Here is a 15,971-nt window from a genome sequence, read left to right as displayed (position 1 = left end):
GCCATTTTTACCCTCACTTAAGCCCGAGTAGCCCCGAGGGGCTATGCAGTTGCAGTTGATGTAGCTGGTAGAATTTGGCTCTGAGAGATCTGCGTCCGATCTAGAGTTTGGGTGGGGTAAAGGCAGGTTTTTGGTGACTTGCTTTGCAATGAAAAGTGCCTGTTGTAAATCCTTTCCCCCGGATGTCTGAAGCTGGATCATGCGGATGACATCCCCAGCTCCGTCTGGAGACATGAACTGGAGGAAAGAGAAGGGAAAAGGAAACACAAGCCCAAGACACTGGGCAGCTGCATGTATATTCCCATGAAATATAAAGGCTATGAAGAATTGCTCCATGTGAAAACTGACCCTGAGTTCATTGAGCCAGTGGGTAAGTCCAGAAAGCTGATTTCTCTTGCTCAGAAATGCTTGTTCTGCAGATCAGATGAGCTGGTCGGAAAGGTCCTTCTGACCTTAAAACCTCTGAATCTGAACCTGCCGTTGACCTTTAGGTTAGCAGGTGTAACTCAGAATCTGAACAGTCAGTGGAAAGAACCATGTTCCTAAAGTGCCTCTCTTTGCCCCTGAGCAATGTTGGTGTTAAACTGCTGCCTTTGGAGTTTTCCACAATAAGGGTAACGTTCACCTCTGGGCAGGGGGCCAGTACATGGTCTTTGTGTCACGCAAGTCCCTCTCGGCCCTATGAGGCTGGCCCTGATGCAGGGGTGCATTCTGGGTAAGTGGAGTGAACCAGATCATCCTTTGGCCCGGAATCTTATGCATCTCTTTGCTCTGAAAGGCCGTTTCCCTGGGGTAGTTGGGTACGATTCAGTCTGTCAGCTTCTGAGCCACCCAAGTATGAAAAGACAGCAGTTAGTGCTGGCAGAGCTAGAGGGCCCTGTGCTGGTGCGGGGTCTGCCCTTTCATACCTCAGTCTGAGACCCTGGCCACGTGGAGCCACTGAAGAACCAATGACCTATTTTGCAAGCAGAGGGGCATTAGCCTCGGTGTCCTGGCTAAATTCCTGCTCCCCAGGTTCCCCTGCACTTTCAGCTGGCTGATATTCTCCACTTCCTGTGAAAAATCCTGTTCTCCCCCAGGCTGGGCTGACTGCGGTTCTGATCCATGCAAGTGAAGTATTTGTTCATTGCCAACTGCATGCTGAGCTGGGTGTCTGACTGGCATGTGCGAGCTGAAGCCCTGTCTCAGTTTGCTTGTCATGTGCCAGTGAACAGCAGAAGAAATGGTCTGTATTCTTCCCAGCCCAGCCAGGTCTCCAGTGGCTGCCTTGACCCCATGCCGCACTGCAGGCTACAAAGCAATTGGAGCAATGCCGTTTTCTCATTGGCTAGCCAAAGCTGAGATCCAGCTTTCCCTTGGGAATGTTACCCTTGTGAACAACCATTCTCTAGCCTGTGTTGAACCTGGTGTATAGTGTGGATTTTAAATAGGGGCCGAGTCCTACTCCACAATGGGCCATCTTTTAGTGGTGAATGAGGTGTATAGTCCTCCAATGTCTTGTGTACATAGCTGGTAGATCCATTGGTTAATGGCAGTGTGATGAGGGGGGATTTGATAGCTGCTTTCAACTACCTGAAAGGGGGTTCCAAAGAGGATGGATCTAAACTGTTCTCAGTGGTAGCAAATGACAGAACGAGGAGCAATGGTCTCAAGTTGCAGTGGGGGAGGTTTAGGTTGGATATTAGGAAAAACTTTTTCTCTAGGAGGGTGGTGAAGCACAGGAATGGGTTCCCTAGGGAGGTGGTGGAATCTCCTTCCTTTGAGGTTAACGTCAGGCTTGACAAAGCCCTGGCTGGGATGATTTAGTTGGGGATCGGTCCTGCTTTGAGCAGGGGATTGGACTAGATGACCTCCTGAGGTCCCTTCCAACCCTGATATTCTATGATTCTATGATGAAAGCAGCTAAAGATGATTTCTTATCTGATTAAATAGGGGAAGGCTTTTTGAAGAGATCTGTAAGTGCTAAGTGTTACTGTAATTGTCAGCCGCAGCAGGGGGTTTCTTCAGACACACCGATTTCCCTTTGTTCTAGGAATGCAGCAAAACATCCAGGCGCTGAGGCGTGCTCTGAAACAGCCCCTGGTGTATCGTGACTCGAAGGCGAGGCTCGACAGCGTGCAGAAGCCATATGTGCCCAGAAAAAAGAAGGTAAAACATTTAGGCTTTGATGGCAGAATAGTTATTTTTGTTCTCTGTCTATATCTGGAACTGGGTCCAAGCCAGAACTTTGGATCCAACCCCTGCCAAACTGCGCTCAGAACTTGGTAATGGACTCAAATGGAAGCCCTAGATCTGAATGTCCCCCAGTCAGATCTGGGTCAGAATTTTGTATCCCTGAGTCATCTCTTATTAAATCCTTCATCTCTTTTCATGTCAGGCTCCAAAGTTTTGGCCCAGTGCTATCAGATACCTTCTAGTCTAAGCAAGTGGGTCCCATCTCCTGATATGTCGCGTGTCAGGCTTCCAAGGCTGGTACAATAAGCTTCCCTTATTCCTGAGTGAAGAGTTTCTGTTCAGGGCCCCAGGCTATTGCTCATCCTTGCCTTTCATAGAATATCAGGGTTGGAAGGGACCTCAGGAAGTCATCTAGTCCAACCCCCTGCTCAAAGCAGGACCAATCCCCAACGAAATCATTCCAGCCAGGGCTTTGTCAAGCCTGATCTTAAAAACCTCTAAGGAGATTCCACCACCTCCCTAGGTAACCCATTCCAGTGCTTCACCACCCTCCTAGTGAAAAAGTTTTTCCTAATATCCAACCTTTCGTTGGATATTAGGACCATGGCATGCTCCAGACCCCCACCTTGCCATTACACGATCATTCCAAGCTTAATCATGGCATGTTGTGTGCAGTTTGAATGGGAACTTTTGGGCATGGGCTCACCCCTGCTTAATCTGGTACCTGGGCACAGTTGCCCAAAAAGATTGGCAACCATTGGTCTATGGTTTAGTGAGGAACTGTCCATCTCCAAAATGTTGACAGTAGCCCACCAGGATGGGTCGATGCTATGGAGTAAATTCTTACATTGCCGTAGAATGATGTAAGAGCCATGCTACTCTGTAATTGCACATCATGCAGCATTTTAGGTACGAAGGACAGCTGAGAAACATGGACCTGATGTAGATTGGCACATCTGAGACACGTCTATGACCAGCTTTGCTCAGGGCAAACTGAGCCGAGCACTTAGAACGGATAGGCCGTGTTTCCAGTGAAAGCGCAGTGCGCCGAACATTGCAGGGCAGGGTAGGAGAATAGTGGAAGATGACCAGGGACATGGACCATCACACCTACTCGTCATTGTCTGCTTTCCTTGTAGATGGGGAAGCCATCTGGCCCTCCGTCTCAAAAGACTAAAGCTGAGCTGCTGGAAGAAGTCTTCCTAGCCATGAGAGGCAACATGAACATCACAGAAGTTCCACTAGGTATTTTCCCCTCTGTATTTCTGCTCACTACTGTTCACTTGCATGCAAAGATTGTGATAGGACAGACCTGTGCAAATGTTGGAAACATCTGCATTCTGAAGTATTTGAAATTAAATGTGTGTGGTCCAGTGACTAAGGGCACTAGATTTGGAAGACAAGTTACCTATGTTCCACTCGTGATTTTTTGACAGGGACTTATGGGTGACCTTGGAAATGTCCCTTCTCTGTGCCTCAGTTTCCCCATCCCTCTAGGAGGTGCTGAGTAGCCTGTACAAGTTAGGCAGTAGGCAGCATGTTATAGTCTCAGACCCGCAACAGCCAGGGCGCGCATGGTACTCCGTGATGTGAACCAGGAACGAATCATGAACTGGACCCTGCTGCCATCTGTTTCCTCAAACTAAATGGAAAAATGGCTTCCTAAAGTGGAAAAGTACAAAACCAGAGTGTAGCTTCCGGGCTAACCGAGTACCTTCCGCTGCAGGTTAAACAGACCACTAACCAAGTGGAGGCACCGTGTTCAAATTTCCATTCTAAAGTCCGTATTTTCAGGTTTTATAACAGAATAATCCTGAGAACAGGGGCCACAGCATCAAGCCCTGTAACTGACCTTCACCCCACTCTTGTACTGCAGTCAGCCCCATTTGACAGAGAAGGGAAACAGAGGCAAAGGGAAGTGACTTGTCCAAGGCCAGACGAGTTGGAGTTGAACTCAAGAATGCCAGGGGCCCAATCCAATACCTAGGCCATTTAAACCTCTCTAGCTCCAGAGCAGAACCTTTCATCCCAAACTCTACTGTTTGTGCTCCCGACGCATCAAAACCTAGCGTGGGAAGAAGCAGTCCCGTTTGGAAGTAGTTTAGTGAGTGAGGTTCTTCAAACAAGGTAGCTGGAGTCCAGCTATCTATGGACTAAACCATTTTACTGTATGGACCCAATCTGTGCAGTCCCAGTTGCCTACAGTAAGAGCTGCGGCTGAGTTCAGAGCATAGGATCTGACCTGACAATGTTTTCTGTATCAGAAGTGGGAGGGAAGCAGTAAAGATCAAAGTCACAGTGAGATTTTAAAAGACCAATTCCAGGGGAAACATAGTGAGATCATGTTTCTGATCTTCCCTAGCATCTGTTTTGCGAAAGAAGAAATCCAACCGGAAGGAGTATCAGGAGGCTCTGAGGTTGATGAAGGAATTCCACAAGAAGTACAAGGCTGCTTTGGCAACTTCCAATAAGGTGATTTGCAAGGAGAGTGTGAATAGCCCAGAGCCGGGGCAAAGCCCCACTCAGGAAACTTTTGTCAAGATAGAGGAAAGTAAACCAGACTCTCTGCCTCAGGATACGGATTTGGAGAAAAGCTCATCTCGTAAGAGGAGCTTAGTGACATTTGCTTTGTAAACGGGTCTGTGGAGAACAGGAGCTTCCTAACTTTTGTGTTTCTTTCTAGATATATTTTTGAGTTAGTTTTATAACGAGGTTAGTGCGCTTTTCGGAGCGAGGGTTGAAAATGCAGCACAGTGAAAAGGTTTGTGTGTAACATGCCAGGACAATTGTTCTCACTTGAGTCCACATAGTTACAACTGCAATCAGTGAAATAAACAAATAGCTCACAAAACACCCAGTCAGTTATTGCCCTGCTGCTGCCACCAGCAAGGCGTCTGCCGCTATAACGTGGTAATTCTGAAGTAAGGAATCCAGCTGGCTAACGTGCTGCTCCAGGTGTGGATGGGGGCGAGTGTAGAACTCCTTTCATCACCCAGGGTGCAGTGCAGTGTCTGTAGATGGGTGACAACAAGGGTGGCTAAAGGCACTCGCCCGATGCCAGCGACGGCTTCATAAAGTAGTGAAAACAGAGGGAAGGGCAACAAATGGAGCTGGTTTCACATGTTGCCATACTAACTTCAGCTCATCTTAGCAGAACATTCATTAACCCTGCCTGGTTAAATTTACATGGACGACGAGTTCTCTTCCATGCCCCTCACACCTACTCCACATGGATTGCGGACCTAGGAAACTAACGCATTAAAGTACTTGTATTTCGAGCATAGATAAGCAAGGTGAGGATTCCACTCCACGTAACTGAATCATTCTGAGCTAGGAATAGGTAAGAACTCAAGACAAAATATTAAAACATTTTCTAAGCAAAATATACTCCAGCGCATGCATTTTTGCGAGTCACACCTGTAGCATAACCCCGCAATCAGGCACCTGCCTGGTGGTTGTGTATCGCAGTGGTGTCTTTCCCAGAGCAGCAGGGGGGCTGGATTTGTGAAACGTGTGAAGCTGATACACTCTTTGTTTCTAAGGCAAGTGCACTAACTCAGGTGACTGCTGGAAACTTATCCAGCGTTCAGCTTTTAAAACAAGTTACTAACCATTCACTCCTACCCTGCAAGACCAGCTGCTGCTGAGCTCACCTTGCTTGGAGTACAGCAATAGCCCAGAGAGATTTTAAAAAGTTCTACATGGCTCAGAATTGAGTTAGGAAAACAATGTGTGGGCTGAGTTGTATTTAAAATTAAAGCCCCTCCCCTCAACTCTAGAGGTGCAGCGGCAGGGCGAAGGAGCACCATTGTAACACCCGTTGCTACAGTGGCTGCGGAGTTGTTACAGACCCGGTTGCTCTAGGCCGTGTGGCAGCAGTTTGACTGTCTGAATGGGCTGTGTTCATGTTTGTACTGAAGTACTTCGTGCAGCACTCATCAATGCAAAGACTAATTTTCCTGTAAGAGGCAGATGTTTGACAGAAACAATCACAGGGCTTGGGGGGAAGTGACCTGGGAGGAATGATTAAAAGAACTAGTGTGGGCCAAATTCAGCCCTGAAGGGATTCCACGGTACTTGGGCTAATTTACCTAAACCAAATCTAAACCAGTGATAATGCTCAGCATATGCAGGGGGGGAAGATGGTAAACACCATGGAAGGGGGAAGATACTATTTTTGCTCGGCAAGCTGAGATGGCAAGACTGCATCCAGGGCTGGTGGCCACATTTTAAAGGGGATGTTGAAAAGTTGGAGAGGGCACAGAAGAGCCGTTAAAACTGATCTGAGGTGTGGATGTGAGAGACTGAAAGAGCACCACCTGTTTATCAAAAAGAACGAGAGGGGAATTTAATCAGAGCATATAAACACCTTCACAGAGAGGACAGCAGCTACTAAGGGCTCTTTTCATTTAGCAGAGAAAGGTGTAACAACTCCCAGTGCCCCCCCTGCAGTTGAGAGCCAGAGGGGGGGGGGGAAGAGAGAGAGAGAGAGTGTGTGTGTGAATGTCTGTCTATCTATCTGGGCCAGCAGGAGAAAGAAAACCTTGGCCCCTTTAAGGACTGCTCCCCTCACCTCCTTGTGGGCTGGGGGGCACTCTGGTGCTGGCTGGACAGAACATGACTGCTCCCTCAGTAGCAAGGGAAGGGTTTTGAAGCCTGCCACCATGCCTGGGGGCAGCATTCTGTAGAGATAAACTCCCCCCATGCTTGGGATCAGAGCACCAGGTTTCTGAACTTTTCTGGGAGGATGCTAGTTGCCTGTTACAGACGGGATACCTTTCTGGAAGAGATGCTTTAGTCAAATTACAGGGCTCAAGCCAGGGTGAAATTCTGTGGCCTGTGTTAAGCAGGCGGCCAGTCCAGATGATCTAAAGGTCTCTTCTGGGCTTGGACTCTATGAATCTACACCTTAGCATAGGAAGTGTCCCAATGGCCCAACTCCAAAACCCTCCTCTCCATCTCATTTCTGCAGCCAGGGTTGGCTCCTGTGTGGGACGGCAGCTGGGCATTAGAAGGACCATGGTGGAGGCCGTCTTTCATTCTCCTTCCACCTCGCTGAAGTTATCCTTGACTATACAGCAGAGGTTCTTGTTCTCAGCTGTATTGCTACTGGTGATTGTACCCTAGCCCTGCCTCTGCTCCCACTGACTGCAATGGGAACAGAGTAAGACTATGGCAAATGCCAGCCCTGTGATACGTGGAAGCCCCAAGCCTTGGCTGCACTACAAAAACAGCAGTTCAGGTCTCCTGCGGTTAGCAAGGGGAGGGGGCCCTCACCAACACAGGCAAAACTTTGCGCTGTTTGGACTCATGGTGTCATTGTCTCAGCCCAGTACCAGTCCTACCCTCGGAGCTCTCAACTGCCACTTACCACCTGCAGGCCACCCAGCCCCAGCCCGGCCTTTTCTAGCAGCACTGGCCAGATGGTTACTTCGCTACACGAAGAATGTGTTTTATTATGGCAAACTGGAAGTTTCAGCAGCTGTTTTTTTGCATACCATTTATAGAATATCAGGAGGTCATCTAGTCCAACCCCCTGCTCAAAGCAGGACCAGTCCCCACCTAGCTGGGGCTGTAACAGGTTAGAAAAGACACAGGGACGGACTTGCTCGTTTTCACATTCAGCAACTTCAGGCCAAACAGGTAATTCACTACAAGAACCTTGTTTTATTCTATTTTAACTTCTGCCTTTGTCCTGGGATTAGAGCCCTCTTCGCTGCTGTTAAAATGTACAAGGTATCTGTATGGCTGACACAGGTCTAGTTTGGGAATTTTTTACTCTGCTTGAAATAACAGAAGCCACAGTCCCATAGAACCATGTCCCCACATGTTATTTTACCCACACATTACACACATGCAAGTAAATAAGCTTTCAGCAAACTCCACTGTGTTTTATAATGTGCTGATGAAGCCACAGTGATTCAGCTGAGACCCTAAATGACCTTTTGTCTTTTACTGCACTGGGTTTTGAACAGCAAGTTGAGGATACACCACAGCACAATAATTTAAAGCATATTGGGAAAAATGTAGCAACATCTATCTTGGTTTTAAACAGTTTGACAGTAAACACCAGAAAACCAGGCGTACACATGATCCCATCAGTTAAACCATTTTTTTCTTTGCATAGTGAATAGCTAATTCTCTGTTTGATGCATCGCAGTGTTTTAAAGATACAGGGAAGAAAAAAGTTTGCATCAAACTCACGTACAACACGGAGAGCGACCGTTCCGGCTTCCGAGCTGCAGTTCAATCAGCGGACCTGGCACAGCTTTGAGCTCATTGTGAAGATCCACCAAAGATCCCCTGGAGCTCGATCAGTGACTTTCTGGACCTTCATGTCCACATGCACAAGTTGAATAAGGACTGGTCTTTAGTTTTCATTTCTCGTCCCCTTTAAAAATTGGGGAGGATGAGTTTGTATGAAATATTTTCCCTTCTCACAGAACAAGCTCCTTACCAACCTTTCACTTGAAAACTATAAGATGGCAAAGAGGTCCGGAAAGTCCAGCAGAGAGCACTGCAGGGCTATCTCCTTGATGCATGGCTAAAGGCCTGGTTTTAAAATCAGTTATAGTCTTTAAGGCTTCTATCTCCCCTTTGCTTTCACTGACAAAAGACAAAGAAGCACTTGTTTAAGCTGTACTTCAAGACTAATCCATACTGCATGTACAATACCATTTGAAGAAAAATACTGACAATATAGGACAGTGTTACACAATCATCTTCTGCACAATCCATTCTTTTGGCACTTTTCCTTCATTTTTTTACTGATGTCTGTAGTCACTAACCCCCCACAAAAAGAACCTTAATACATTTTTTTCCATCTAGAAATCTACGTAGAGTCAGAGTTGGTTTAAAGTCCTGTGGCATCTTTGGCAGATTCAGTCATTCACCTACTAAATGAAATCCCTAACCCCACCCCTTCTGGTCACACAGAAGTGCAATAAGCAGTGCAATTACTTCACCAGCAACAGGGCTGCCACAGCTGAGCCCCATTTGATCTTACAGGAGGGCAGTAAGGTGAGAAACTTTCACATTTTGGAAAAATTTGTACATGCCTTCACCTTCACGCAAACTGCAGGGATTGGTTCAATTCCTTAGAGAATGTGAGATCAGAAAGGAGTAGGATGCAAAACAATTGCCAAAATAGAGATTTTTAATAAAAATCTTTTGTTGTTTTAGTGTCTCCAGACATGTGGAGATCTTTGACTCCATCCATGGTTCTGGTGTTTCCACCAGAGCTGCTGGCTTACTGATACTTCTCACATGGCATTAGTTGTGACAAAGGAAGTGTAAACTGGACCTCTGAATGCACGAGGGGCTGGGAACTTCCGTTGTTTGAAGTGCAGTTGTATACAGTACCCTATTTTTTACCCAAGCTTTTCTAGGAACGAATAAAAGCACTGTTCATGTTAAAGTAGTAAAACATTCCAACAGAGTCATCAACATTCCATCAACTCGAGTCTCCAGCCTCCCAGGCTCAGTGCACACAGAGGTGCACAAACCAGGTGTCTGATCCAAAGCCCAGAGTTAGTGGAAAGACTCAGTGGACTGACTTCACTGGACTTTGGACCAGGCAGTATGGGCCCAAGCCTGCTCTCACCGACTTCAAAGGGAGTAGGACTCACCTATTCTAGCAAACTGGAAACTCTTTCTTGATCTTTAAGCAACTAGATGGAGGATAAAATTATAAATATAAACTAGTTCTTTTAAGAAAGGTTGAAATTAATGGACTAAAATCCTACACCATATTTTGTGGACAAATACCCCTTGGAAATATTAAAACCAACCCTGCCACATTATTTAAAGATGCTACTGCATACGAGTAATAATGTCTCATAAAAAAAGTGACAAAGATTTTTAGGATCCACAGTTATTCCTCACGAGGATCCCAAAATCAAAGGCCTCCTTAAATAAATACTGATACAATGGACCATACATTGTAAGGGCTTTTCTATTATGGTCCGGACCTGCACCCACTGAATCAATGGGAGCTTTGTATTAATTTCAATGGGATCAGGGCCTTGGATTAATCCTGTAACAGTTTGCAGAGTAGGGCCCTTTGTGTGAACGACCCATAGATAATAAAGTACATAACAGACATTCTAGCCTGGTTCTTTTCTATCAAGCTATGTTAGCTTGAGGAACTGTCATAATTGAGGCAATGGCTCCTGCACCTCCATTGAGACTCAGATTTAAAATAAAAAAAGAAATTAACACATAAAACCCAAGTGTTTAAGTGACCTTTAAAAAAAAACACACAAAAGGACGCTGGCCTAGGTGGGTAGGACTCAAAATCTCATTCTCAGGAAAGATACATTCAGCTTGTGAAACCCACATAAAGTGAGTTTCTCAAAAGCTCTTTTGTTTAAAAAAAAAAAAAAAAAAAAGCCAGCAGCCCAGGCCTAGAACAAGGCAAGGTAATTGAGTAAGGAAGCCTGTTTCAAGGTATTTACTTGGGTGGTGCGAGGGGGACGTTGAAAGAGACTTGGGGGGGGGGGGGCGAGAAGAATCAAGAATACTCTTGGATAGTGTAAAAAAAGCTTTTGCTCGGAACAAAAATAAAAGAAACTCAGGATTAAAGACTGCTGCTCCATCCTTAATGTACTCTGCTGTTCGTAAGTACTGATGAGACCAAATTTGATCATCAGTAACTCTGACCCATGCAATCCCACTGACTTCAATCAAGTCAACGACTCGGCAGTTTCCTTCAAATTCACTGCTGGCTTAAGTGAGTGCAATGCAGGTCAAGTCACTGGAGTTGTATCAGCTTAAAATCAGCTGTGCATTTGGCCCAGAAAGGTTGCAAGTGTGTAACTAAGGGCAGAATTTCCTCTCCGAAGAGGATACAATAATACACAACCCATGAGCTACAACAGTTAGGCACAGCAGTCCAGTCTAAGAGAGTGCAGAAAGCCAGCATCAACTTCCTGGCTTCACATATTAGTTTAATAGCCAGTAGTTTTTGTGTGTTAATACGAGATATATATTATGTCATCATTACTACAAGATTTCTCAAAATGAAAGTGTCGATCTGTTGAAATATAGTATTTAAAATATATAAATTTTATCCATTAAAATATAAGATTTCTTTTGTTTTAAAAAAAATCCAGTTTAAAGCAGTAAAAAGCTTCAGGGTCCTTGTAGTTATATGAATAAGTGGCAAGCCGGAGACGAAACCAATTCCTTCGTTGCCGAAGGCAAGCCATTCATCATCATTTAAGATGGAAGGAGAGAGCAAAAGACACGGCAGAAATAGATGATTAAAATCCTTTTACATCAACCTCATTTGTATGCTGCATTAGCAGAACCTCCCCGCACTCCACAGGTCAGCTGCAAGTTTGCCAGCTGCTTGGTGTACTGCTGGTTCAGTGTGTTTCAGGTAGCTCTTTAAAATGCCAGTGTCACCTAGTATAAGGAGCAACAAGATATTAAATTGGCAGACTCACGTTTCTGAGGTGGGGGGGGGGGGGGGAAATTCCACTGAAAGAACAGAAGATCCATCGTCTAGAAATTCAGGATTCAAGAGTGACATTTTTGAGCCCATTACTGGTGGTAATCAAGAAAATTATTTCACTCAGTAAAACAATTGCGAGGACAGGCCTGAGATGAAAGGGAGAAAAGCAGAGGTTCTTTGGGAAGGAAGCACACTCATTAAACAGTGATCATGGACATTTATCTTACCTAATGCACTGATCTATATTCCGTGTAATTGGTCCGAGAGAGAACAACGAACACCCTCCATGACACAGACAGACAGACTTCATCGGGCTGCTTAAAACATCAGAGTGATTTGGGTCAGATTGTGGCATAAAGCTCAACAGTGAAAGCCTTGTGGGAATTCTCACTTGGAAAGGGCTTCATGTGGTGATTGCTGCATGTGGGGAGGAGAACACGCTCTCCACTGGATAGGGGCCTGGACTAGTCAAGAGTCCTGTTTTCTATTCCCAACTCTACCACTGACCCCGGGCAAGCTGATAGAGTCAAATGACTGGATGCTACTGTCTTTGGAGAGCCCCGTTTGGGAGATCTAGGACCAAGAGTCTGAAAAGTGCTGAGCACCCCCAGCTCCCAATGACTTCAACTGGAATGGGAGGTGCCCAAAATTAGCAGCCGTTTTGAGAATTTTAACCTTTGTGTGCCAGTTTATACATCTCTAAAGTGAAGATAATGGATAATTACTGCTACCAAACACTTTGAAACCTCTGTGTAAACAGTGCAGCAAGCGTATTACTATCACTGCAGTGCACACATTCCCCGACCCAACCGTGGCTGGTTTGTACCTAGGGAATGAGCACTACACAGGGCTCCCATGCTGCCCATGTCCAACCGATTCATTTGGGTGGCTCTTTTCCTTACTGATGCTTCTCTTCCTAAATGTCCAAGATGAGTAAAACCGTGTTGATTGGTCTCACCTTTGTGCCACCCCAAGAGAGTGGGTTGGTAGTATTCACTTTACCTTCTCTTTATAGCTAAGTTTTCTGCGATATTACCAACATCGATTAACTAGTTTTCAGCAATGCATTTTCCGTGAAATCCTTGGTTTGCACGTTTCCTACATTGCATATGGTCTCATTAAAATAACCCCTGATCTACATTGTCTAATGTATTTCATTTTTTGTGCCCCTGGGAGGGGTTACTGAATCGTATCCACTATCGGTGTATCCATTTGCTCCTTAGTTGCTGGGACAAAAAGGAGAAAGCATGGCTCATAATCTTAACAGTGGGACCCCTTAATAAAGAGGCTATCACAAACCAGGGAGTTTACATCACTATGGTATAACTTACGATCCATTCACAGTATCTGGCTGCAGCATAAGGGAGAGTGTGAAACAGGCACAGGACTGGGGGTTGGAGAGAAACAGTCTAGATGATTTATGTAAATGTGTTTTCAATCCCTAATTTCTGTCTGACATGATGCAGCAGGCTGGACATTGGATTTACAAGGTCTTTATCATTGGGCTCATATACTCTTGGTATCCCATTAGTAAGATGGCCACCACCAGCATTTAACTCAGAAATGTCACCTACTATGTATGAGTACATTTCAGTGTATACATGGGGAGGATCGGCTGTCTTTCAGAGTGATGGACAAAACGGGACAGGTGAATCTTTGTTTTTAGCCTGCAAGGACCCTGGCTTCAGCGTGAACTGGATCTAAAATGTCTTACCATCAAAAAGAAAAAAAAAAATTGTGGGTGGTTGTATGACAAGAAAATAGCTCCTCCTATGGGGTATTTTGATAAACCTCATGTCCTCTACAAAAGGCAACATTGTTCATAGGTGCTGCTTTGCACCTGTAGTGCTCTTTGACCGCAAGAGATATTGATCTACTCTTGCTTTCCGCCTATCCATTGTCCTGTTTTCACTGTCAAAAATTCGCTGCAGTTGTAAGGCTAGCCTCCTGTCTTCCTCCTCCTGCTGCAGCTTCTGTTCCATCTCCCTCACTAAAGGATCACCTGTGGCCAAGCCCATCTCGCCAGCGGTCTGCCTCAGTCTTTTAACCGAACCATTCTGTTCCAAGTGCTTTGTTTTACAGTGTCTCTTCCGTCCTCGTCTCAGTGAAGGGGGCTGTTCGCCAATCACATTTTCAACAGAATTGCAGGTTCCATTTTGTACGTTGATTAATTCACTATTGTTCAGGTATTTAAGCTGCTTTTTTCCTGCTGTCTTGATAGAAACTCCTAGCATACTGTTCCCTGGCAGTGCTGGGTTGACTCCAATTATTCTTCTGGTCATTATTTTTGCCCCAATGCTAAGACAAGATTTGTCCAGATATGAATTTGTTTTTACTTCAGATACATCTGAAACTTGAGTGTTCAGAGAGGTTCCATTTGATCTTGTATCTAGATCAGAGGAACTGCCATCCATTGTTAAGGCCTGTGAACGGTTTTTCTTGTTACCAGCCCTTTCGAGCTTCACTTCACTGATCGAAGGGAAATAATCTAACTCTGTGTTTGTGTGTGCCGCAGTATCAGGTAGAATTTGATCATTTAAGATTCGCAGCTGCTCTTTACTGGAGTTAGCAATGTCAGGAACCAGAAAGTCCTCTCCGGTCTCTGAAGCCAGAGATGTAAGGGTAGCTTTACAGAGAGTCTTTTTAATCTGGCGCTCCTGAAATATTTGCTCCCATTTTTTCAGGATTCTGGGACTAGCTTCATAGGTGGTTGGTTTCTGCAGGCTTCGGTTCAGGTTCCTTGGAGTAGACTTTATAATCAAAGGACTCAAGACTTTGCCGTCGGGAAGCCTCTTGGGAGGAGTGCATGGTGAGCAGACAATAGGTTTGAAATGATTGAGCTCTTCTGAGATACTGTCATTGCTCTCAGGGCTGATGGATCGCTCCGGCTTGTGCAGGATGGAGAGTGACGAAACAGAGTTGGAAACCAGACGCTTTTCTGCTGTCAAATCTGGGGCAGAGAGGCAGCGATTGTTTTGGGTGGATGACAAAACTCCAACGATGGGAGTCGACGCACTGGTCACAGATAGAACCTGTAAAACAAGTCATTGGGATTAGAAAGTTTGTCATTGTAGTGATCTAAAAAGAGGGGCCAGAGTAAGAGTGAAATGGGTGAATCACAAGAGAATAGGAAACGCTACAAATCACTCAAACAACTAACTAGACCACTAGTTCCTAATCTTTCAGGCAACTGTACCTGTTTATCAGGCCACGATGTCTGCTGTACCAGCCAGCAGCCTCAGCCACCTTCTTCCTTTGGGCCAGCAACTTCCTTATCCCACCACGTCAATAATGAGCACTAAGTCCAGCCTTGGGGCTAGGCCCTGCAGTCCTGCTTGCCTTCCATTCAACGGTGCACTGTCAAATCTGGAATGCAGCCTGGGGTGCTCCAGATCCTGCAGCAAGTCAGACTAAGTGACTGTGGCTGGTTTGAGCACATTGAATGGCCCACAGGTAACAAGGGAGCACCAGAATCCACCACAGCCTGGGTCCCAAATTCATCCTTAGCATGAGGGCTGTGCTTGGGACATCAAAGGAATGGAGAGTAGCTAGCCAGAGCGGTGGCAAAAGCTCGACGCACAGGAACAAAGAGGTTGATAACCATGGAACTAGACTAACTCAAAGAAAATTTACCAAGGGTCGTGATGGATTCTCCATCACTGGCAATTTTTAAATCACGGTTGGATGTTTTTCTAAATGATCTGCTCTAGGGATTTTTTTGGGGGGGGGGAGGGGGAGTCCTGTGTTATATAGGGGGTCAGACTAGATGATCATAATGATCCCTTCTGGCCTTGCAATCTATGAATCTACGACATGCCTAGTAGCAGCATGACTGTACTGCCAGGGGCATGCTGTTTACAGCGAGTAAACTCAGACATTTTCTTGCCATCAACTGATGTATAAGAAATGGCTGATCCAGGCTTTAACACGCTTACTGCAACAAACGAAGGGAAAAGGCTGGCCAGAGGACACTGAATAGGGTAAGGTAAACAAATCTCCTGTACATTATTAGCACACAAAGCATGGTTTCCAGTTTGCTAGTGATTAAACAACAAGGGAGCTGGCAGCAGAGACTCCTTAAGAGCAGCACGGCCAGCCATGTTCAAAGACATTTCTAACACTGTCATATTTAGGAGCGTGAGGTCATACAGCTACAAATAACACAGAGTAAAAACTACATATACACAAATGCAAATGAGTTTTCCTTTTCAAAGTCAAGGTGATTTTATATGGTGGTTAGCCCCGGCACTGGAATGACTTTTCTTTGTTCAGTTTAGAGAGAGGGGATTTTAACAAGCTTATGGCTCTGGAGTTAATACAGGTTATGGAACATCCTTTT

General features: G+C 45.5%; 2 protein-coding genes across 7 annotated transcripts in view; one reads left to right on the top strand and one right to left on the bottom strand.

Moving 5' to 3' along the window:
- The window catches only part of XRRA1 (X-ray radiation resistance associated 1), a 54,755-nt gene extending 49,197 nt beyond the window's left edge, over nt 1-5,558 (top strand). For all 4 annotated transcript variants that reach the window (XM_073334151.1, XM_073334170.1, XM_073334160.1 and 1 more), the window contains 4 exons: nt 193-370; nt 2,033-2,148; nt 3,315-3,420; nt 4,538-5,558. In XM_073334151.1, the coding sequence (XP_073190252.1) occupies nt 193-370; nt 2,033-2,148; nt 3,315-3,420; nt 4,538-4,809 (672 nt within the window). In that variant the 3' untranslated portion in view covers nt 4,810-5,558. The remainder of the gene's footprint in view (nt 1-192; nt 371-2,032; nt 2,149-3,314; nt 3,421-4,537) is intronic.
- Nucleotides 5,559-7,822: 2,264 nt separating this feature from the next.
- RNF169 (ring finger protein 169) overlaps nt 7,823-15,971 on the bottom strand; it is a 49,847-nt gene continuing 41,698 nt past the window's right edge. For all 3 annotated transcript variants that reach the window (XM_073334195.1, XM_073334204.1, XM_073334214.1), the window contains one exon: nt 7,823-14,664. In XM_073334195.1, the coding sequence (XP_073190296.1) occupies nt 13,453-14,664 (1,212 nt within the window). In that variant the 3' untranslated portion in view covers nt 7,823-13,452. The remainder of the gene's footprint in view (nt 14,665-15,971) is intronic.

Source organism: Lepidochelys kempii, chromosome 1, assembly GCF_965140265.1.
Source record: "Lepidochelys kempii isolate rLepKem1 chromosome 1, rLepKem1.hap2, whole genome shotgun sequence".
In the NCBI taxonomy this organism is placed as follows: Eukaryota; Metazoa; Chordata; order Testudines; family Cheloniidae; genus Lepidochelys; species Lepidochelys kempii.
The sequence above is the reverse complement of the archived record's forward strand: the minus strand, read 5'-3'. Positions and strand labels throughout refer to the sequence as shown.